This window comes from Prunus avium, chromosome 8 (genome assembly GCF_965620075.1).
Source record: "Prunus avium chromosome 8, drPruAviu1.hap1.1, whole genome shotgun sequence".
Lineage (NCBI taxonomy): Eukaryota > Viridiplantae > Streptophyta > Magnoliopsida > Rosales > Rosaceae > Prunus > Prunus avium.
The window spans coordinates 37,799,444-37,824,247 of record NC_142291.1 but is presented as its reverse complement, the minus strand read 5'-3'; the positions used below and the strand labels follow the sequence as shown (position 1 = coordinate 37,824,247).

Here is a 24,804-nt window from a genome sequence, read left to right as displayed (position 1 = left end):
ACTTTTTTGGTACCAAGAAAAAACCAAACCCCAAAACCCAAAACCCAACCCACATGGAGATGGAATCTGCTAATTTCTTCCAATTTTCTAGTGCCTCAGATTTCTCACCAGAGTCTTCTTTTGGCTCACTGGACTCTTTCTCATGGGAAGATGAAGAAGCACTCTTGCTTCCTTTCAACAACCCCAATGAGATGATGAGCTTTTTACCATTTGACATGAATGACTCTGAGGAGATGCTGCTCTATGATGCTGTGGCCAAAGGGGCAAAAGAGACATTTTCATCTCATGATGACCAGGCCAATTGCTTCAATAAAGTTGTTAAAGAAGAGGAGGTCACTTCCAATATTGCCCATCATCAAGCTTTTGAAGAGAAACCCACAAAGGAAAAGTCCTACAGAGGGGTGAGGAGGAGGCCTTGGGGAAAATATGCAGCAGAAATTAGAGACTCGACAAGGCATGGGATTAGGGTTTGGCTCGGCACATTTGATAGTGCTGAGGCAGCTGCTTTGGCTTATGACCAAGCTGCATTTGCCCTAAGGGGCTCTTTGGCTGTGCTTAATTTTCCAGCACAAGTTGTCCAAGAGTCTCTTCAAGACATCAAATATAAGCATGATGAGGGGTGCTCCCCTGTGGTTGCCCTCAAGAGGAAGCACTCCATGAGAAGAAAGTCAATGTCTAAAAAGAGCAAAGCCATTATCAGCCAACAATGTACAGAGCAAAGAGTAAAGGAGGTTTCGCCACAAAATAATGTGATGGTTTTTGAGGATTTGGGTGCCGAGTATTTGGAGGAACTTTTGGAACAAAGCTCATGTGAAAATTAGTAATATTTCACCTTCCATTTAGATATCTTGTATTTTTTTAGTACAAGCGGTAGTCTCGTGCTTTTTTTTTTTTAATAATCTTTCGAATTTAGTTTAATTAATTCCTAAGTTCTTTCTTTGACCTTCTTTTTTTTTTTCCTCTTCACCTTGACCTTGGATCAAAGATTGTTGTTAATCTTTGAAGCTGTCTTGGTGCAGGCTTAAGATCTAGGGCCTAGTAAATTCTATTTAATTATAATTTCCTCCTCTTTGTAAAGTTGAAAAAGATGGAATGTACACCTTTGGATCAAATATCTTCTTCTGCCTCAATTATTGAAGTCTAAAATATTACATGGAAACCTACATATTATAAAACGTCTGTATGTTAATGGATTAGGAAGCAAAGACATGAATGATCTGCATATCTACTGGCCCCTAGAATCTGAAACTTTACTTTACCAATGTAATTAGAGAGTCAAAGCTGGCAGCTTAATCTTGATTTTCATTTGTAATCATCACCAATTAAGCAATTAAGCATAATTAATTTGTATTTATGTGACACAAGATTGACGTATTGTTCATCCACTATAGGTTATAAATGAATTTGTCAAGAATTCGTTCGGTTTGTGACACCAGCAAAACAACAAGTCAAGAATATTAAATGAACCTAACTCAGTTGTTTGATTGTTATCCTCCAACATTGAACAACTTTTGTTTCCTAGTTTTGATGCTTTGCCTTGGGAAAAGAGATGGGCATGTCAATGATGTCATGAACCACTCCCACTATTTTGTTCTCTATCTCTTTTTTTTCCTTCAACTTCTTGAGGGAGCTGAGAGAGCATCTCCGTTTCCACCTGAACGAGTTCCACTTTTGGTATCCGACTGAAGATATTTAGACAAAAAAGGGCTTGCAAATAATGGGCCAAACCCTCACAACCAAACAAAGGGCCACGACCCCACAACACTAGAAAACAAAGGGGAAAAACAGGTGCAAAGCCCACCTAACATGCAACGAGCTCAATAGTGACGGACAGCCGAAGAACAACCAAGGAAACGCTACAACAAATACTCACAAAATTAGGCAGAGTGCAGATGTGGTTAGGCCAGTTGACCAAAGTAATGTACTTGTTCTTTTGCATTCGATTTCAAATTCCCTTTCCATACATTTGAGTATTTTAAATTATCGTTGTTGTAAAAAGAATAAAAAGAATATAAAAAAAGCAAAGTAACCGAAAGCCATATATAATTAGAGGGCATCTGCTAAAATTGTCAATTAATTTGAAAATATGTCTATCTGTTAATTTAGACTATTTTACCACTCAACATCTTCACATGACAAAAATAACGCCACACAAAAGTTTTTTCTCCAATTGAAGAGGATAGAGGGATTAGAACTCTATGACAATTCAATGCTTTATGTATTATGAGGGGCTATGTTGAGGGGTTATAATGAAGGGTACAATCCAATAATTCAATAATAACTCTGTATTTGATCGAACCGCTATAAGAAATCATTACAACAACAGCTAACAATAGAGCATAATCAACAGTAGTGATTTAGCAATAAGAAATAAAACTGAAAATCCATTCCCAAACTATAACAAATAAGGCTCGTGGGAGCCCGGCTTGGCCCGATGAGAGGGCTTGGGCTTTAGTATTCGAAACCTCATATCAGCTCGGACGAAAAATAAGAAAGGTCAACAAGGCCCGACTCGAGCCCAACCCCAAAAATTTAGGGTCGGCTAGGCCTGATGCTAACCCTAATTTTGCAACACCAAACATGGGGCTATTGATAATTTTCTATATTTCCTCACCCCTCCATCAAAATCGTATGGATTTCCAGGGTCCTAGAGTTGATTGGGATGTGGCTTAAGTAACCTACCATGCACAATAGGCGAGCTCGAACTTTAACATTCGAACTCTCAATCCGGCCCGACCCAAAAAATAAGAAAGGCCCGAACCCAAAAATTTATTGCTGGCCAAGCCCGATGCTAACCTTATTTTGCCAACACCATATGGGGGTTTCTGATGATTTTCTATCTTTCCTCTCACCTCCATCAGAATCTTGTGGATTTCCAGGGTCTTAGAGTCGATTGGGATGTGTCTTAAGTAACCTACCATGCTCAATACCTTGTCATTTATGTGAGTTGCTTCTCTCCTTATAACAGGTAATGAAAGCAGAAATTTTAGGATATGTACACAAAGTTGTAACATCAAATATAAGTAGAGTTTAGAACATTTTAGGATATATATATATATATATAAGCAACATACAAAGACCATGTATTTTTTAATAAGTATAGAGTTTTATGAAATAATGTGATATGTTCTATGAAATAATAAAGTTTTTATTTTGTTTTACATATGTTACGAATTATTTAATTTTTTCAATGTAATGAAGTTTGAAAAAGTTGTAAAAAAACTTTAGAAAAAAATAAGAAAAATAAGGCCCGTGGGAGCCCGGCCCGTCCCGTCAAGCCTCGGCCTAGGCCGAACCCAAAAATTAATTAATATAATCAAGACAAAGGGCCTTGGGTCTTGTGCCTTGGAATTCTTGGGCTCTGTTGAATTCGATATACGTGGCTTCAATTTTTTTTTCTTTGAGTTTTCTGTTACTTAACAATATGAAATGATGCATATATATACTTCAAATTCATGTATATACCTAAAGATGCTGTAGCACCAAAGCAAGCTCACATGTTGTGTAAGAATGGAGTTTCTCGTGACAACTTCGTTGGTGAAATCTATGTGGTCGAGCATGGCAGAGATGTGCAGAGGAGAGTTTCTCTTTGTTGTTAGAGAAACCTTGTGAAAGAGGAGAGAGTCTTTACTTATCAAATCGTTTAACGACTTGACATACCCAATTTTTGCTGCCTCAGACAGATTCTTTGCATCATCTACAATAATATGCAAAGATGAATCACTCATCTCCAAAGATTCTTCAACAATATGAAAAAATGAACCAATAAGATAAACATGAATATACGATGCTTTGTAAGGAATCCATTACAAAGCAGAAGATTAATTGTCAGTAGCATAAACATGATTGACACCAATATGAGACAAGCACACATAAGCATTAATAAGATGAACATGAATATACAATGATTTGTAAGGAATCCGCTAGAAATCAGAAGATTAATTGTCAGTAGCATAAACATAATTGACACTAATATGAGACAAGCACACATAAGCTTTAATAAGATGAACGTGAATATACGATGCTTTGTAGGGAATTCGCTACAAATCAGAAGATTAATTGTTTAACAAGTGCAAAAACACATCATGTTAAACATGCTGAAGTAAGAGTAGGTATAGCTTGACTAGTGCGAATTACCAAGCAATGTGGTTCCAGCAAGACATGGTTTTTCTATGGAGCATTCTCCATCATCAGTATTTGTTGTAGTTTGTTACCAAAGACCTCCTAGTAGGTTAAGAAAATTTTGAAAATAGAAGTTGGCTAGCATGGAAGAGAAAAGCAGCAAACGTAGATATTGCAACAAAAAATCCACATATGTTTGTTAGTTTGGTGGTGCTTATTGTTAATTTGGCCTCGTGCCATTCAATAACAGTTAATAGTTCAAAACTGTTTGGTCATGTGCATCACTGATCAATTTTGGTATTATATGTCACATTGAGAAAAGTTGGGCCTTTTCTCTCGAGACAAAAAAATCTCAATTGTATAGGATAGTCGGAAACCAATTATCACTAGCTTATGTGCCTCCAGCTTTGACTGAGAAATATAATCATATGGATCAATTAACTATACAGACCACCTGAAATATCGACCCCCACCACATATATGGAGCGAAATTCTTCGCATAGAACAATAGATTTATCTTCTTCTTTTACCAAAGTATGTCGTATCAATTACAGTTTATATGAGACAAGTACACATAAGCATTAATAAGATGAACATAAATATACGATGCTTTGTAAGGAATTCGCTACAAATAAGATGATTAATTATATTACAAGTGCAAAAACACATCATGTTAAACATGCCGAAGTAGGAGTAGGTATAGCTTAACCAGCGCGAATTGCCAAGCAATGCTGTTCTAGTAAGACATGGTTTTTCTATGGAGCATTCTCCATCATCAGTATTTGTTGTAGTTTGTTTCCGAAGACCTCCTGGTGGGTTAAGAAAATTTTAAAAAGAAGAAGATGGCTAGCATGGAAGAGAGAAGCAGCAAACGTAGTTATTGAAGGGAATATTGTGAGAATGGTGTTGTGTAGAGATTTCTAAAAACTCTACAACCAAACTTTGAGAGTATAAATCACCTAGCATGCCATATCTAATATGAAATGAAAGTAAGAGCGGAAGTATTAAATAAACTAGGGATTCATGCAAGTCTCATTTAGTCCCAATCTTTATAATCTATGAAAGTGTGCACCAAAGACTCTCTAAATCCTATTTGAGAGAAAGATAAGATGTTCATATCCTTGGAGCGAATCTTGAAATCAAGAATGGTGTTCAAGTAGAGGGAGTGGTCCCTTTGTTGTTGGCTCTCCCTTTGAAATATTCAAGTAGGAGTAGGTATAGCTTGACCAGCGTGAATTGCCAAGCAATGCGGTTCCCGCAAGACATGGTTTTGCTATGAAATATTCTCCATCATTAGTATTTGTTGTAGTTTGTTGCAGAAGACCTCCTAGTGGGTTAAGAAAATTTGAAAACAGAAGATGGTTAGAATGGAAGAGAGAAGCAACAAACGTAGATATTGCAACAAAAAATCCACATATGTTTGTTAGTTTGGTGGTGCTTCGTGTTAATTTGGCTCCATGCCATCCAGCAACAGTTAATAGTTCAAAACTGTTTGGTCATGTGTATCAATGATTAATCTTGGTACTATATGTCACATTGAGAAAAGTTGGGCCTTTTTTTTGGAGACAAAAATATCTCAACTATATAGTATTCTCGGAAACCAATTATCACTTGCTTATGTGCCTCCAGCTTTGACCTAGAAATATAATCATATGGATCAATTAACTACATAAACCACCTGAAATATCGACCCCAACCACATATGTGGAGTGAATTTCTTTGTATACAACAATAGATTTATCTTTTTTTTTTTTTTTTAAAATACCAAAGTATGTTGTATCAATTACAATTTATATGAGACAAGCACACATAAGCATTAATAAGATGAACATGAATATGCGATGCTTTGTAGGGAATTCGCTACAAATCATATGATTAATTATTTGACAAGTGTAAAAACACATCATATTAAACATGCTGAAGTAGGAGTAGGTATAGCTTGACTAGCGCGAATTGCCAAGCAATGAGGTTCCGGCAAGACATGGTTTTTCTATGAAATATTCTCCATAATTAGTATTTGTTGTAGTTTGTTGCCGAAAACCTCCTGGTGGGTTAAGAAAATTTGAAAACAGAAGATGGTTAGCATGGAAGAAAGAAGCAGCAAACGTAGATATTGCAACAAAAAATCCACATATATTTGTTAGTTTGGTGGTGCATCGTGTTAATTTGGCCCCGTGCCATCCAACAACAGTTAATAGTTCAAAACTATTTGGTCATGTGTATCAATGATTAATCTTAGTACTATATGTCACATTGAGAAAAGTATGGCCTTTTCTCTCAAGACAAAAATATCTCAACTTTATAGTATAGTCGAAAACCAATTATCACTTGCTTATGTGCATCAAGCTTTGACCGAAAAAATATAATCATATGGTTCAATTAATTACAGAGACCACCTGAAATATCGACCCCTACCACATCTTTGGAGTGAAATTCTTCTCATACAACTGTAGATTTATTTTATTTTTTTACCAAAGTATGTCGTATCAATTACAGTTTACATGAGACAAGCACCCATAAGCATTAATAGGATGAACATGAATATGCGATGCTTTGTAGGAAATCCACTACAAATCAGAAGATTAATAGTTTGACAAGTGCAAAAACATATCATGTTAAACGTGCCAAAGTATGAGTAAATATGGCTTGACTAGCGGGAATTGCCAACCAATACGGTTCCAACAAAACATGGTCTTTCTGTGGAGCAGTCTCTATCATCATCATTTGTTGTCGTTTGTTGCCGAAGACCTCCTAGTGGGTTAAGAAGGTTTTAAAAATAGAATACGGCTATCAGGGAAGAGAGAAGCAGCAACATGCCCCGACCTTTCTCCAACCAACCCTTGTATTCGAAGAATTTTGTCAATTTGCTCACATATTTGCTTGCAAAACTTGCATTTTCTTCTCTGTTGCCAACAACATCAGATGGTGTTGGAGGTTGGTGATGACTTTTAATATTTCCTCTGACCTCTATGGACTTGACAGAGGCTTCCTCAGACAGATTCTCTACATCTACAGTAATAGGCACAGATTCTTCACTCATATCCAAAGCTTCTTCAATAATATCCATTGTTTAACAATCTGGAAAAATGAAAACTAATCTCTACACTTGGTCACTTCTTTCTCTCTCAAATGAATTCAACAATTCTCACTCTCTCAAATGCCTCAGACAGTTGCTATAAAACAAGAGCTCTCAAATGCCTCAAACAGATGATTTAAAACAAGAGCTCTCAAATGCCTAAAAAAGATATTGCATTAACGAATGCATACTCAATCACAGATGTTAGTTGCGTTAATGCGGTATAATGGGAAGCTGTCTATTTTTAGCCAGAGCCTATATACGTGATGATATCATTGTCGAAGGGAAAAAAAAACTCTCAAATGCCTAAAAAAGATGTTACATTAACGAATGCATTCTCAGTCTCAAATGTTGGTTGAGTTAATGTGGTATAATGGGAAGCTAATTGTTTTTAGCCCGAGCCTATATATGTGATGACATCACTGTCGAAGGGAGAAAAAAACTCTCAAATGCCTCAAAAAGATGTTGCATTAATGAATGCAATCTTAGTCTCATATGTTGGTTGCGTTAATGCGGTATGATGAGAAGCTGGCTACTTTTAGCCACAGCCTATATACGTGATGATATCACTGTCGAAGGGAAAAAACAAAACAAAACTCTCAAATGCCTCAAAAAGATGTTGCATTAACAAATGCATTCTCAGTCTCAAATGTTGGTTGCGTTAATGAAGTTTAATGGGAAGCTGACTGTTTTTAGGCCGAGCCTATATACGTGATGATATCACTGTCGAAGGGGAAAAAAAAACTTTACAAAATAGAAAGTACTAGAGTGTGAGTAATTTGGATTTGTATTTGTATCATTATATATGAAAGGTGTTGGATATGGTTTAGTCGAAGGGAAAAAACAAAACAAAACTCTCAAATGCCTAAAAAAGATGTTGCATTAACAAATGCATTCTCAGTCTCAAATGTTGGTTGCGTTAATGAAGTTTAATGGGAAGCTGACTGTTTTTAGCCCGAGCCTATATACGTGATGATATCACTGTCGAAGGGGAAAAAAAAACTTTACAAAATAGAAAGTACTAGAGTGTGAGTAATTTGGATTTGTATTTGTATCCTTATATATGAAAGGTGTTGGATATGGTTTAGTCGAAGGGAAAAAACAAAACAAAACTCTCAAATGCCTAAAAAAGATGTTGCATTAACAAATGCATTCTCAGTCTCAAATGTTGGTTGCGTTAATGAAGTTTAATGGGAAGCTGACTGTTTTTAGCCCGAGCCTATATACGTGATGATATCACTGTCGAAGGGGAAAAAAAAACTTTACAAAATAGAAAGTACTAGAGTGTGAGTAATTTGGATTTGTATTTGTATCCTTATATATGAAAGGTGTTGGATATGGTTTAGAATATTTTATTTAATCATTTTAACGGTTAGATTTAAACTTGTCAAAATCATCCAATTTGAAAAATGAAAAGAAAAATCGGATTCGAATCTGGCCGTTGGATCTCAATGGTCAGCTTCATCGACCCTTGGATCTACCAAGCTCACATGATGAAGGGGTGAGGCGCGCTGCACAGGATAGCCCACTCGACTGAGCATATCTCTTGTTTTTTATGTTGTTTCTTTTTTCGGTCTAAAATTTATTTTCAAAAAGGAATTGAAGCTAATAAATTATATGAAAGAATAGGAAAGTTACACCCTAGATGAGATATTTTTACATGAAAGCATTGAGGAATTGATTGAGGGTTTAGGGTTCCCCCTATACAGAGTCGTAGCGCTTTGACTACACTCTAGACGAAAGCATGGAGGAAGGTGAGATGAGAAGGTAAAAGAATCCTATGCTGGTTGATGTCTACCTAGATGAGAAGGTAAAGGTACGTAAATAGATTAGAAAATAAATTGGTTTTAATTATCTTCTCTCTCTTAAAGATGTATAGCACATGAGATTTATACAAGTTACACATACATGCGAAAAATAATAATTTAAAACCTGAATTTCCTCTTGGTATTATTATGTACATTCTAAACCTGATACACATTTTGTACAACTTACACAACCTACTAAAGAACAAAAAACTAAAAAAAAAACATGCAACTTGCAGAATTAGGATTTTGAGTTTGGACCCTAAACCATGCAACTAAAGCCCATCTATCTTCGTAAAAAAAAAAACAAAAAAAACAAAAATTAAAACCATCCACTTAAAAATTAGGACCATAAAAACTTTTTTATATAGCTTTTTCCTTCTCTAGCAAGCAATAGAATTCACAATTCACAAATAATAATCCAAGTTCAACTCTCGGCTACTGAATTTTTTTTCAAGAAACATTTGAACTTCCAAGCTCAAGAGAGGGGGCAGCTTCATACCCTCAAATAAAACCCTGTTCTCGATGGCGCGCGACATGATTGAAGACCCTGCTTCTACTACCAAGTCTACTCCTTCTCACTAACGTGCTAAAGTACAAATTGCAACAAAAAAAATCCACGTATTAGTTTGGTGGTGCTTCCTATTAATTTGCCCCTTATGCCATCCAACAATAGTTAATAGTAGTGGTGGGCTCGGTCTGGGTTGGTTCGATTTTGGGTTCAACCCGGACACCGAACTGTAGGCCTCAGTTTGGCTATTTTGGAAACCAGAACCAAACCATAATTGATGAAAACCGACCACTTCGGTTAACCGGACTTTGTGGGTTGGTTAAGTTCAGTTTGGATTTTTTGGCTTTCTTAGAGAGAGAGAGAGAGAGAGAGAGAGAGGAAATAAAAGCGATGGAGATGAGAAGAAGAAAAGAAAAGATAGGGAGAGATGGAGAAGAAGAAGAAGAAGAAGAAGAAGAGAAAGAAGAGAGAGAGAGAGAGAGAAGAAGGAGAAGGAAAAAAAAAAAAAAGAGGGAGATGGGGAGAGGGAGTGAAGACAGAAGTAAGAAGAAGGAGGAAAAAAAATCGAGAGAGAGGGACTGATGGAGACAAGATAGATGGAGAGATGGAGAGAGAAGAAAAAGAAAAAAAAAAAAAAAAGAGAAGACAAGATGCATGCGTGTGTTGGGGGTTTTAAAAAAAATTCAGTTAGGCATGTGTTATATATATATTTTATTTTATTTTTTAATACCATCGGTTTGGTTTGGTTAAATTATGGTTTTGGATATTGCAAACCGTACACCGAACCATATATTTCTGTTTGATTTGGGTTCAAACCGATGACCAAAAAAAATTGAAAAAAAACCAAACCAACCCAAACCATTGGTTTGGTTTGGGCGGTTTGACCGAGTTATCGGTCTGAATGCCTAGCCCTAGTTAATAGTTCAAAACTGTTTTATCATATGCATCAACGATCAATCTTGTTATTATATGTCACATTGAGAAAAGTTAGGCCTTTTCTCTCAAGACAAAAATATCTAACTGTACAGTATTAGGATGGTTCCATTAACTACAGAGACCACCTGAAATATCGACCTGCACCACATATGTGAAGTGGAATTCTTCACATACTACAGTAGATTTATCTTCTTGTTTTACCAAAGTATGTTGTATCAATTATAGTTTATATGAGACAAACACACATAAGCATTAATAAAATGAACATGATTATACGATGCTTTGTAGGGAATCCGCTACAAATCAAATGATTAATTGTCTGACAAGTGCAAAAACACATCATGTTAAACATGCCGAAGTAAAAGTAGGTACAGCTTAACCAGCACGAATTTCCAAGCAATACAGTTCCCTCAAGACATGGTTTTTCTATGGGGCATTCTCTATCATCAGCATTTGTTGCAATTTGTTGCCGAAGACCTCCTGGTTGGTTAAGAAAATTTTGAAAACAGAAGATGGCTAGCATTAAAGAGAGAAGCAGTAAACGTAGATATTGCAACAAAAAATCCACATATGTTTGTTAGTTTGGTGGTGCTTCCTGTTAATTTGGCCCTTTGCCATCCAACAACAGTTAATAGTTCAAAACTGTTTGATCATGTGCATCAATGATTAATCTTGGTACTATATGTCACATTGAGAAAAGTTGGGCCTTTTTTCTTTAGACAAAAATATCTCAACTGTACAATATACTGGGAAACCAATTATCACTTGCTTATGTGTCTTCAGTTTTGACCCAGAAATATAATCATATGATTCAATTAACTACAGAGATTACCTGAAATATTGACCCCCACCACATCTGTGGAGATGAATTTTTCGCGCACAACAGTAGATTTATCTTCTTCTTTTACAAAGTATGCCGTATCAATTACAATTTATAGTGTTTTTCGATTGGAAATATGCTCACTATAGCCTCCATGCATTTGATCGAACGACCATTAAGGACCCCTTCATTTTAAATTTGTAATCCCTCACTATAGCCTCCATGCATTATAGCTTCCCTGTTATGGGTAGGAAGATGCACAAATACATTATTAGTTATGCGAAGCCATCACTAATGTCAGTAGCTCATTACTAAATCAACTTCTATTTAACAACATGCAATTGAAAACCCGAAAAAGTTATTAGAAAAGAATATATTATGTCCAACAAAACCAATCACCTTGAAAACAAATATTAACATACTTTTATCTTGTACTAAACAAAATAAAGGTAGCTTTAGACAAATAACCCTTGGTGTTAAGTATTATTAATTTTCTCAAATAAAAACTTTTATTACCACCTACATATAAGCATGAGCAAGCATCCACCAAATAACAATACAGAAAAATTTATATATATTCGAATCTGTCCTTTGGATCTCAACGGTCAGCTTCGTCAACCCTTGGATCTGCCAAGTTCACCATGAAGGTGTAAGGGGCGCTGCACAGGATAGCCCACTCTAGAGCTAAAGGACAAAACATGGGCGGAATTGCTGCACGTGGGTCAGCTACTTGATTATAGAAAGCCCTGTTGCGAAAACAAACCTAAAACCATGTAACTAAAGCCCATCTCTCTTCATAAAAATAAAAAAAAGCCCATCTCTCTTCATAAAAATACCCATCCACTTAGAGCATCCACAGTAGGGGGGTGTATATGGGGGTGTATGTTAAATATACACCCCGAGTCACCGGAATCGTCTTCAATGGTGAGATGTAAATGGATGTAAATATACATCACCACCATGGGGATGTAAAATAAAATGTATATTTACATCCATTTTTACATCCTTTGCAGGCGGGACCCACCCGAGAAAAGAGAAGAAAAATGAAGAAAAGTCAACATAAAAGGCTGGGACCCACGGCTACACCCCCGAATTTACACCCCCCCCACTGAAGCAAAAACCATATTTACACCCCCCGGAGGTGTAAAGGGGATGTAAAAGTGGCTTTACACCCCCGAATTTACACCCCCCACTGTGGATGCTCTTACAAATTAGGAGCATAAAAACTTTTTATATAGCTTTTTTCTTCTCCAGCAAGCAATAGAATTCACAATTCACAAATGATAATCCGAGTTCAACTCCCGACAACCAATTTTTTATTTTATTTTTAAAGAAACATCTTATCTTCCAAGCTCAAGAGAGAGGGGGCTGCTTCATATCCTCAAATAGAACCCCGTGCTCGATGACACCTGACATGATTGAAGACCCTGCTTCTACTACCTAGTCTACTCCTTTTCATCGCCATGCCAACGTACAAATTACAACAAAAAATCCGCATATGTTTGTTAGTTTGCCCTTTGTGTCATCCAACAATAATAGTTAATAGTTCAAAACTGTTTGATTATATATATCAATGATCAATCTTGATACTATATGTCACATTGAGAAAAGTTGGGCCTCTCTCTCGAGACAAAAATATCTAAGTGTACAGTATTAGGATGGTTCCATTAACTACAGAAACTAGCTGAAATTTCAACTACCCCCACTAAATTTGTGGAGAAATTCTTCGCACACAACATTCTATTTATCTTTCTTATTTTACCAAAGTATGTCGTAACTCTTATTTTTCCTCTCTTCCTATCAAATACAGTTAATAACTTTGGTGTTTTTGATCAAAAATATGTTAGCATCAGACGAGCAGCAAGATCTTTGAACTTTAGTATCTCCTCAAATAGAGGTTATCAAATTGAATTGCACGTACCTAATGATTTAGATAGTTGAATAGACAATAATTAGTGGGGTGGTTTATAGGTGACATTTTACAGCTTTCGGAGCATATATAAATGTGTTTTCTCAAAACTAGCAGAATATAACGCATTAGCTAGCCAACCCAGTTGGAAAATACATAAACCAAGCACAATCCATTGTACCATTGCTCCGGTACTTTCCAGGAACCACAAGAAATTTCAAGTGCCTGTAAAATCTCAATGGAGGATATAGGGATGGACGGATACTATTTGCATTGCAATACTGGTCGTTTGGTGTGACAATTTGTTGGGCTTACTTTTTTCATTATGTCTCCCACTAAAACCTCTCGAATTAAACTTTCAAAAAAGAAATCCCACCTCCAATATCAAACATGGAATTTTTTAAGGTGAAGGTGGGAAACTTTTTCACTGTGTGTAGGGTTTTTGAGTCAAGTTGAAGTTGAAGAATGAATGATAAGAAAGATGCAGCTGAAGCTGGAAGTTTCTACTTTAAACCATAGCCCTCAAGAATGACTTCCACGGACATATACCAGAATTGTTTAACAAGCACAGCACATGGACGCAAACATCTTAGTGGGGAAGGTAAAAGTCATAAGAAATCAAAGGGTAGCACTAACAACAATAATCACGTGAAAGTCATAATTAATCTTTCTTTTTTTTAATGTATTTTACCAATTTAACAATTATACTCTTTTTTAAATACCGACGAGAGTCTAAATTAATCTAATTTACAGAAAAATGATATTTGAACTTAAGTGTAAGGGGGACTAGGACTCATTTGGGACTGTTTATTTAGAAAGTTCTTCTATTCATAAGCGCTTCTAACAAAAGCACTTTTATTATAAAAATCTTCGAATTTTCTTAAAAAATTCAAGTGTTTCTTCAAAAAGCGCTTCTAAACTTTTCTATCAAATGCTGTTAGAAGCCCTTTTAGCCATTTTAAAAGCACTCCCAAACATGCCCTAACTGCCCTGACCAACAACCCTAACACGTACATCTACAATTTTATACTCCATTAATAGGTCACACCAAAAGTAGTATACCAACCAACTAAGGTTAGTTTTTCAAAGTTAGGAATATAATGATGGTCTCACAACTTACAAATGAGGTTTAAAATAGGTATAGATGCTGCTGATTGCAATGTGGAAAGGAACTTTGGCCTCTGATTATACCACTAGGTTGTCCTTTCGAGTTGTCTTTGAGACCATCCTAATGAACAATTTGCAATCGCTAATTTATCTTTTTAGATAGATTAATGTTTAACAGCCAAATAAATTATGAAAAGATAAAGTTAACAATATTATTATGTGGTCAAGTAACTTATACTTTCCAATTTTCATTTCGAGACGCAGCGACTCGACCTTATAATTATTGGTTTCATCAAAAGAAAAAGTAGAAGCAAAAGAGTATTCTCATTCTCTAAATGCTGTCATCACCTTGCACCTTGTACACTTTGAATAATGAACAGATCCTTTCGGCCGGGATATATATAGTATTTCCCTTTTTCTGTTCTTATTTTGTTTTTCTAAATTAAGCCCAAACAAGATCAGTTGAAAGACGTGCTTGGGCTAATCGTTAGATTTTTACATCTCATGAAAAGGAAAAGAAAAAAAAAAAAGAATCTTCGTTAACTCTCTCACGTCTGATTCGTCACATGTTGATTACGTGATCAATAGTTACGAGATCATTTGTGTTAGCAAAACAAAGGAGATTTTCTCCATTAGGAAATTGAAAAATAAATGGTAGAAAAACTTGATTATGTAAAGTTAATTGAGATTTTCAAATCGAAAAATGTAAGACGAGTGATATTTAAGTGATGTTTTGATGCATTTTATAAAGTTATTGTGTAAATTACATATTTATTGTTTCTGTTATGTTACGATTGTGAATTTGAGATCATATAATATTTTTTTAACTTAATGAAGAAAAAAAAATCACATAAATATACATATAGAGTAGAAGGTCTCACATTTAGGATGTTCGCCTAGAGCCTCCAAAACATAGGATCGCCACTTCTTCACTAGTTTGGATAGAATTTGATTTCAAGTTTCGTCCACAGATATTATGAGCGTCTATACCATAAATCAAAAATTATACATATAAAATTAAGGAAAATTCTATATTTTCTTCGACTTTAGATCAGCCTCATCTTCTGATATTTTTTTATATACATAAAAAAAAAAGATGATTAGAGCCTCATCTTCTGATATTTTTTTTAAATATATATAAAAGATGATTAGAGCCTCATCTCATCTTTGTTTATTAATTCTATCACTAACGTCCTCTATCATTGCCTTCTAAGCTCTACGGGAATATAATATAATGTAATGCTCCACACATACATATGCAGTGCATGTGAAAGTATAATTAATTTTTGGCCGCGTGATTAGTGGAGTTTTAAGGATGACAGGTTTCTTCTGTTTTTTTTTAAATTACTTTTATATTTTTCTGATTAGTGAATTAATTTTTGTTTGCGTAATTACTCGTTTTTTCATGCGTGTTATTCTACAAAACCAAGCATGTCACATAAACCCAAAACGCGTTTTATGAATTCATTATGTGTTTTTTTCCTTCCTAAACACACAATTTATAAGTCAAACAAACACTCTCAGTGGCACTAAATTGATAAATTTTTCAGCCATAAACGCGTTTGGGTTTGGCCATATGCATGATTTTGGCCTTTGCCTCTTTTGAGAGTGAAACATATATTTGCCGTAGCTACGTGGTTTCCCCCCACAGAATCTTGCCAGCTACGCATGCCACCAAATTTTAGCATATGTAAATGACTGAAAATACAGTTTATAATATACGTAATGATCACTATCAAAGGGCAAAAAATACTCACGAAAGCCGGCCAAACTTTTGCTATTTTATTTGGAACATCAACACTAGAAGAAACAAGGAAAAGAAAACACACAGGTTACAACAAAAATATTGGGACAGGTAATCGAGTTTGGAGTTTTTTAGGGTTCAAAAGGTCAAACCACATGACAAGAGTAGTTGAACGTTATACTCTTATCTTTTCGTGTTTGCGCTTCGTGATCTAGAACAGGAGCATGAATAATTTCCAAACACTAATTATAGATTATAGATTAAAGGTGAAACTCACGTTACTTGAATGGATGAGATCTGTCTTTATAATCAAAGATAAATATGATATAAACAAAATTATTCATATTTTCGTGAGTCTAAAATAAAAGGGAAGGAGAAAAGGTTTCTTTATAGAGTTTCCTGCGTGGCCCTGTTAAAAAAGAAAAAGAAAAAGAAAACGGTCCCTTCATCCATGAGTGGCGCGACCACGAGAGCATTATATTACATGTGAGTTTGAAGTCAACTCAGGAAACCCAGCTATACTGCTAAAGTGCCCCACCTGGATTGGATTGAAGAATTGAAAGTCAACGGACAACATCAAATGAATCTCACAAAAGATGGAAAACCTAATCAAAGCACTCAACGAATTACACAGTTCGAGGCCAGTTTTCAAAGCATGACATATCACATGCGGGCAGCCGGCAAAGTAGAATTAGTTTACCATACCGAGATTCATATTCTATTTCTCATGTGATACAAACAAGTAGAAACGTATAGGGAGCTCACAGAAGTTGACATTCAAAAAGATGGTGGACAAAATAGGAACCCATACCTACTATCATATTGCTGTGACCACAAAGCAATTCAGGGTGGAATTCATGGGATTTTTCTTGCACACTAAATAAAAAGATCATTGATTTGCATACAAGAGGTCTCAAGTTCGAACCCCTTCACTGTTGTTCAAATTATACATCGCACTAAAAAAATATCATCCAAAAGATCTTTTGAAGATAAATAAAAAATATAACGATATTTGAGGAGGGTTTTCCATGAACATAAATATCTTATCCTAATATATATATATATATATCTCTTATCCTAATACTAGGATAAGGAGTATGATTGAAACTGGCACACCCAAAAAAAAAAAAATCAACATTTCAAGAAGTTCAAGGGAGGATTTACCGTTTTGTATGAAATAAGGAGACGTTGAAATTTGGATTTTGCCATAGGGACGAGGAGACAATTATATAGCGGTTAGTTTTGATAGGAAAGCTAGAGGTCCTGTTTTCTCTAACCCATAGCCATTGAATTTCTTTTAAAAAAAATACAAAGACTTCACAATTATGGGACCAATATTGACTCCTCGCATCACCTCACATCACATGTGATGTGGTGAGAAACTTCCCCCCTCTTTACTAAATTCATTTCATTGGTGTTTTGGCTTTATTGACAACCAAACGCTACCTCACAACAACCACATCACTTCCTCTATAAAAGTCTATTTAACCCTTTTATTTTATTAATAATAATTTTTTATTTGTTTATATTGTTTTCAATCTAAATAAATAGCGTGTCACATTAAATGAACACAAATTTAAAAAAGAATACTATAATTTTCAAACTACGAAAGAAAGTATTATAAATAAACGACAACGGTGTTAAGTCTCAACAACCGATTAATGGGTCCATATGGTATGGAGGAAAATCTTCCATGAAACCTTCCAATTGGGTCCATATGGTATTGGGGACTTGTAAAATGACAATGGTGTTAAGTCTCAATAAACGATTCATTTCACACCATCAAGTCGTTGACAAATTTATTACAATCCAAAGAGTGTGGGTTCGTTCATGAAAGGTACAAATTCCGAATACTACAATCCAAATACTACATACTTAGATACGATTCCAAGTGTTTCTTCATCGTAAAGGCATACAAGTCTTATAATCAGACTATATGCATCAACGGTCAGAAATCAATCACACCCTTTAACACGCCGTAATTCCCAACCAGACACAAAAAAAGGATATATAAGAATAATAAAAACCTAATGGAAACCAATAATAACATAGATGCGGGACACGTGTGGACAACCTAGATGCAAAGCGGTGTCGTAATGGGGAGGGTCAGACTCCAGAGAGTTATAGTTGACTGAAGAGCCAAGGGAATACTTGACCAAAAAAAAAAAGAAGAGCCAAGGGAATATGCCGGTACAAATTCTCTGTTCTGGACTCATTTGCGTAAACAAAGTGATGCCGTTGCCTATAAATATACATATCCATTCTCTTCCTTATTTCACAGCTACTTCTCACCATTTCATCTGCTGCCCCCCACACTCTGTTTTGCTCTCTCCAAAGGCAGCAAAACCCAAAAGGTTAGCTGCTAAACATCTTTGTGTTATGCTTAATCTTGTCTTTCATTGTTAATTAATCTTGCTCCTGTAATTAAGCCCATCTCCATGCACATGACACACACAAAAGATGTCAACTTTTCATGCATGCAAATTGCAAGAGCAAAGTGAAAAGTGTAATTTGTAAAGTGGGTTTCTTTTGTTTTTTGTTTTTTTTTGTCAGTGGGAATAAAAACAAGCCATAGCTTTTTTTTTTTTTTTTTACATGGGTTCTTTCGTATCTGACTTTAACTCTGATCTTCACTCTAAATTTCCTTCCTTTTCATTTCTTTCGGATCTGGGTTGCCATGTTTGGGACATGGCATTGGCTGCCCCCTTTGAATTTATAGTATTATTTATGATTTTCAGCGGTTCAAATTTGCTAATAAATCCCATTTATAATTTCCATCGTGTAATGATCCCTGGATTTTAAGCCTAAGAAATCTGGTTCAACAACCCTGGAAATTTAACTGCAGGGGTAAAGGTTGAAAACTTAATCTGATAATATAATATTTTTTTTCTGGTGCATATTTTAATTGATTTAAATAAGAATTCTGGGTTTGGTCTAATGAATCCTCAGTTCACTCACGGGTATCTGTTTTGTCTGCTTGTGTGGGGTAGTTTGCATGTGATCTTCCTTGTTCACACTTGAGAGAGACACAGAATGAGGCAGAGTTCATTGTATTTGTCTTGTTCTTCTACTTTTCCTGTAGTCGTGGAGGCTTTGCCTTTTCAGTTTCCAGAAGATTATTTCACTTTTTCATTGCCAAATTTTTCTTTATCTTTTTTAATTTTAAAATTTCTTTGGCTGTCAAATAAAAATTCTTCTATGTGTATGATTTAGTTATAATAATCTTCAGTCTCAGTCTTCTTTTGAGACAATAAATCTTTTGAATACAACTAACTGTAGTCTAAAAGTCAGTCAGAAAACCAAAAGGTTGGATTAGTTGGACCTACTGTTCATTTGGGTTGACAAAAATACCCTCATGGATTGAAAATCTGTGGTCCTGGAATTATGGGTGAGGCTATTAAATTTCAATAGATGACCAAATATGGTGGAAAATTAATGGCCTTGCAGTCTAATAGTCATACATGTCCTGTCAAGAGTTGGAGTCAAATTTTCTTGCCCCCTTGATATTTATTTTGCAATTTGTTGACTTTTCTTCTGTTTGTTCTCTTTTAAAATTCTGTGGTTCAAGATTGACTGGTTTTTCATATTCTCACTGGTATTCAAATTCTGCAGATAGATAAGAGATAGCAGAGAATTGAAAACTTGTAGAAGCTAGCAGCTAGCCATGGCCAGAGAGCAATTACAGGTGCTGAATGCACTTGATGTTGCCAAAACACAATGGTATCATTTCACTGCAATTATTATTGCTGGAATGGGCTTCTTCACAGATGCATATGATCTCTTCTGCATATCTCTGGTAACCAAATTGCTGGGCCGCATATACTACCATGTTGAAAATGCAGAGAAACCTGGCATTTTGCCTCCCAATGTATCAGCTGCTGTGAATGGTGTGGCATTTTGTGGAACACTAGCAGGCCAGCTCTTCTTTGGTTGGCTTGGTGACAAGATGGGAAGAAAGAAAGTCTATGGCATGACTCTTATGCTCATGGTCATCTGCTCCGTTGCTTCAGGCCTCTCCTTCGGGCACAACCCGAAATCCGTGATGACAACTCTTTGCTTCTTTCGATTCTGGCTCGGGTTTGGCATCGGCGGTGACTACCCTCTTTCTGCCACTATCATGTCTGAATATGCTAACAAGAAAACTCGAGGTGCCTTCATTGCTGCAGTCTTTGCCATGCAGGGCTTTGGAATTTTAGCTGGTGGTATATTTGCTATTATTTCTTCAGCTGCGTTTGAGGCCAAGTTTGATGCTCCAGCATATGAGGTCGATCCAGTTAAATCCACTGTTCCACAAGCAGACTATCTTTGGAGAATTATTGTCATGGTTGGAGCAATCCCAGCTGCAATGACTTACTACTGGCGGATGAAGATGCCTGAAACCGCCCGTTACACCGCTCTTGTTGCCAAGAATGCGAAACAGGCTGCATCAGACATGTCAAGGGTTCTGCAGGTTGACATTGAAGCAGAACCACAGAAGATGGAGGAGTCGGTTAGTGCATTTAAGTTGTTCTCTAAGGAGTTTATGCGTCGCCACGGGCTTCATTTGCTTGGAACAACAAGCACTTGGTTCTTGCTTGACATTGCATTCTACAGCCAAAATCTGTTCCAAAAGGATATTTTTAGCGCGATTGGATGGATCCCTCCTGCTAAGACTATGAATGCTATTCAGGAGGTTTACAGAATTGCAAGGGCACAGACTCTTATTGCTCTATGCAGCACTGTCCCAGGCTACTGGTTTACAGTTTTTTTCATTGACAGGATTGGAAGATTTGCTATCCAATTGATGGGATTCTTCTTCATGACAGTGTTTATGTTTGCACTGGCCATTCCATATAACCACTGGACTCATAAGGACAACCGAATTGGGTTCGTGGTGATCTACTCGTTGACCTTCTTCTTCGCAAACTTCGGTCCTAATGCCACTACATTTGTTGTGCCAGCTGAGATTTTCCCAGCTAGGTTCCGGTCTACTTGTCATGGAATCTCAGCGGCCTCTGGGAAGCTTGGTGCCATAATTGGTGCATTTGGGTTCTTGTATTTGGCTCAGAGCAAGGATAAGGCCAAGGTAGATGCAGGGTACCCTACAGGAATTGGGGTGAAAAATTCACTCATTGTGTTGGGTGTAATTAACTTCTTAGGGATATTGTTCACCTTCTTAGTGCCCGAATCAAACGGGAAGTCGTTGGAGGAGATGTCCGGTGAGAATGAAGATGAAAATGAAACTGGGGCAATGGAGTTGGAGCCATCAGGCTTAAACAGGAGGACAGTTCCAGTTGCCTAGGTTATTATAAGCAGCTTGTAGAAATAATGTTGTAAGCTTTTGGTTAATTTTGGTGAGAGGGAAGCTCTAGTTTTCTATTGCCCTCTTCCCTCTATGTTGTTGTGACTTGAGTCCATATATTATGTCAAGGAAGGAATTTGCAGAGGATGCCAAATATTAAGAAAGAAAATTTCCTGCTTCTTCATTTGTATTCTCATGTAGCTTCAAGCCTACCGCCAACTCAATGGCCATTGTTGTTGCTTCCAAATTCTATTGCTTGGCCCAATGTTGATAAAGGGATAGATGTATCTAATAAATGTGTCAAACTTTAGCCCCACTTCAAACTGGGACTAGCATCGTTGAAAAATCAGTATTCAATGGATTGACTTGAGTCTTTGAAATCTGCTTTAACCCATCCTCGCAATGCAAGGAAGGCTCATCAGAGGAGGGTGCGCTCGTTGATCTAGCGGCTACAACCGTGTTCGCATTAAGTAGAAATTCGTACCCCGGAAATATCCATGTGAATAAACATGTAATAAATACAAAAAATTATTTTGCACATAAATTGTATGCATTTCTATTTTTTTTTCTTTTTTGGTCTCTCATCATATGGCGAGTAGATGAGCACAAAGATTAATTAGTTTTACCTTAAAAAATCCTCCAAATGAAATATGAAATCTTTTATTTAAAGAGTAGCACCCTCCAGCTAGCTAGCCTGGCAGCAATTAGGCCATATTCCATGGCCTCAGATATCAACTTAAATGTTGGCATCAAATTTGAAACCATATATAGAAACATGGACAACCAGCCATTACTAGCCAACGTTCACATACATTGAAATACGCGTTGTGGCTATGGAAACTGTTTTTGGTTACTGCTAGCTACTACTAGAAAATCTGGCATGGAATATACCAGTGGAAGATCTCAGTTTGTTGAAGAGAAGATTGGGTAAGGGAGCGAAAATGGAGGGAATATGCCAGTATAATATTCCTGTTGATCAGGGAAACAATCTTGCATATAAATTCTCTAGCCTATGCATTCCTTTAACCATAAACTACTGCTCTCTCTCTCTGTCTCTCTGTGTGTCTCTCTCCATAAGGTTGAAAGAGCAAATCCAGGTCAGAAAAAAAACTACTGCTCTTTGCATGTTGTTCTTGTTTCTTCTTTGTGAGCTCCATCTCTCTGATTATATTCCTATTTGCCATTGTTGAATTTTCATTTATTGTAGGCATTACATTGTTATTGACTCCTCCCACTCTGTATATTGAATGCAATTTTTCAAATTTCAGATCCTCTTCTGGTACAACTAATGTGTTTGTGTGTTTTTCTTCCGAAAAATTGAAATCCTTAATTATCATGGTCAGTTTTGTTATATGTATAAGCCTGAGATTTTTTGATTCCCGGTTGAGATGGTGCATTATTTTAATTTCTTTCTGTGAGTTTTCTGAAATATTTTAAATTCTTCATTTCACATTTTTGTGTGTAACTTTTGGTTTACAATGTCAATCTCATATTTTTTATGATTCTTTATTCATACATTAGTCTGTACATGTAATCTTACGAGTCGTTTTCGTGCATATTGATGAAGCAGAGGAAAAAAGTGTTTGCGAGGGAGAGATCTAACAAGGCAAGCTAGCCATGGCCAAGGAACAATTGCAGGTGCTTAATGCACTGGACAGTGCAAAAACACAATGGTATCATTTCACCGCAATTGTGATTGCTGGAATGGGCTTCTTCACTGATGCATATGACCTCTTCTGCATATCCCTTGTCACCAAATTGCTTGGCCGCATATACTATCACGTCGAAGGCTCAGCAAAGCCTGGCTCATTGCCTCCAAATGTATCAGCTGCTGTCAATGGTGTGGCACTTTGTGGCACATTGGCAGGGCAAGTCTTCTTTGGTTGGCTTGGTGACAAATTGGGAAGAAAGAAAGTCTATGGCATGACTCTTATGCTTATGGTCATCTGCTCCGTTGCTTCCGGGCTCTCCTTTGGGCACACCCCAAAATCTGTAGTTTCAACGCTTTGCTTCTTCCGTTTCTGGCTTGGGTTTGGCATTGGTGGTGACTACCCACTCTCGGCCACCATCATGTCTGAATATGCTAATAAGAAGACTCGTGGTGCCTTCGTTGCTGCAGTCTTTGCCATGCAGGGATTTGGAATTTTAGCTGGAGGGTTGTTTGCAATGCTTATGTCTGCCATATTTGAGGCCAAGTTCAAGGCTCCAGCTTATGAAGTTGATCCAACTGGTTCAACTGTCCCACAAGCAGACTACCTTTGGAGAATCATTTTAATGGTTGGAGCACTTCCAGCAGCTCTAACCTATTACTCGCGGTCGAAGATGCCTGAAACTGCTCGTTACACAGCGCTTGTTGCCAATAATGTCAAACAGGCTACTTCAGATATGGCAAAAGTTTTGCAGGTTGACATTGAAGCTGAACCGGTCAAGCCCCAGGAACCTGCTAAATCGTTTGGTTTGTTCTCTAAGGACTTTATGCGCCGCCATGGACTTCACTTGCTTGGAACCACAAGTACATGGTTCTTGCTTGACATTGCATTTTATAGTCAAAATCTGTTTCAGAAGGACATCTTTAGTGCCATTGGATGGATTCCTAGTGCAAAGACTATGAATGCCGTTTCAGAGGTTTATAGAATAGCAAGGGCACAGACTCTTATTGCTCTATGCAGCACTGTGCCCGGTTACTGGTTCACTGTGGCCTTGATTGATAAAATTGGAAGATTTGCAATCCAGTTGATGGGATTTTTCTTCATGACAGTGTTCATGTTTGCCTTGGCCTTTCCTTACAATTATTGGACACACAAGGATCACTTGATTGGGTTTGTAGTACTCTACTCACTGACTTTCTTCTTTGCAAATTTTGGACCCAATGCCACCACATTCGTGGTTCCGGCTGAGATTTTCCCGGCTAGACTGCGGTCTACATGCCACGGCATATCTGCAGCAGCGGGAAAGTTAGGGGCAATGGTGGGTGCATTTGGCTTTTTGTACTTGGCTCAACCACAGGACAAGACTAAGGCAGAAGCAGGGTTCCCTGCTGGTATAGGGGTCAAGAATTCACTCATTGTGTTGGGTGTGGTCAACTTCTTGGGTTTGTTATTTACATTCTTTGTGCCTGAATCAAAAGGAAAATCTCTGGAGGAACTTTCAGGTGAGACCAATGAAGAGCGCAATTAAGGAAGTAGAAGATTAAAAGCAGCCGCAGACAAGAAGGGAGTTTCTGTTCTTCTAAAATACAGAAATTTTTTAGGATATCCTTGTCAATTTTTTCTATTATAGTCTTTTATCATATGTCATTGTATTATAGTAAAGAAGAAATCAGATCTTCTGCTGCTTCTTTTTTTTCCTGTTATTTAATCATTTTATTATAGTGAAGTACGGATGATCTTTTGTTATCTTTTCGTCTATATTGCCTTTTAAGCTGGTGCAAATTTTCTTTCTTTCACTGCTCATGTTGGCAGCATCCCTTTATTTGATTGACACTCTCCTAATA

At 36.7% G+C, this 24,804-nt stretch overlaps 1 protein-coding gene and 2 pseudogenes across 2 annotated transcripts; all 3 read left to right on the top strand.

The window, feature by feature from the left end:
• On the top strand, positions 1 to 1,175 carry LOC110757505 (ethylene-response factor C3 pseudogene; annotated as a pseudogene).
• Positions 1,176 to 18,225: 17,050 nt separating this feature from the next.
• LOC110757499 (inorganic phosphate transporter 1-4) lies at positions 18,226 to 21,495 on the top strand. Its single transcript, XM_021959127.2, has 2 exons — positions 18,226 to 18,384; positions 19,643 to 21,495. The coding sequence occupies exon 2, from the start codon at positions 19,695 to 19,697 to the stop codon at positions 21,309 to 21,311; it is 1,617 nt and encodes a 538-aa protein (XP_021814819.1). The 5' UTR covers positions 18,226 to 18,384; positions 19,643 to 19,694; the 3' UTR covers positions 21,312 to 21,495.
• Positions 21,496 to 21,649: 154 nt separating this feature from the next.
• LOC110757500 (inorganic phosphate transporter 1-4 pseudogene) lies at positions 21,650 to 24,706 on the top strand (annotated as a pseudogene). The gene is made up of 2 exons (XR_015826326.1): positions 21,650 to 22,408; positions 22,882 to 24,706. The product of XR_015826326.1 is annotated as an inorganic phosphate transporter 1-4 pseudogene (transcript).
• Positions 24,707 to 24,804: the final 98 nt, after the last annotated feature.

Bases quoted from the DNA above. Each gene is read 5' to 3' on its own strand.
- LOC110757499 (XM_021959127.2), top strand. From the start codon at position 19,695: ATGGCCAGAGAGCAATTACAGGTGCTGAATGCACTTGATGTTGCCAAA.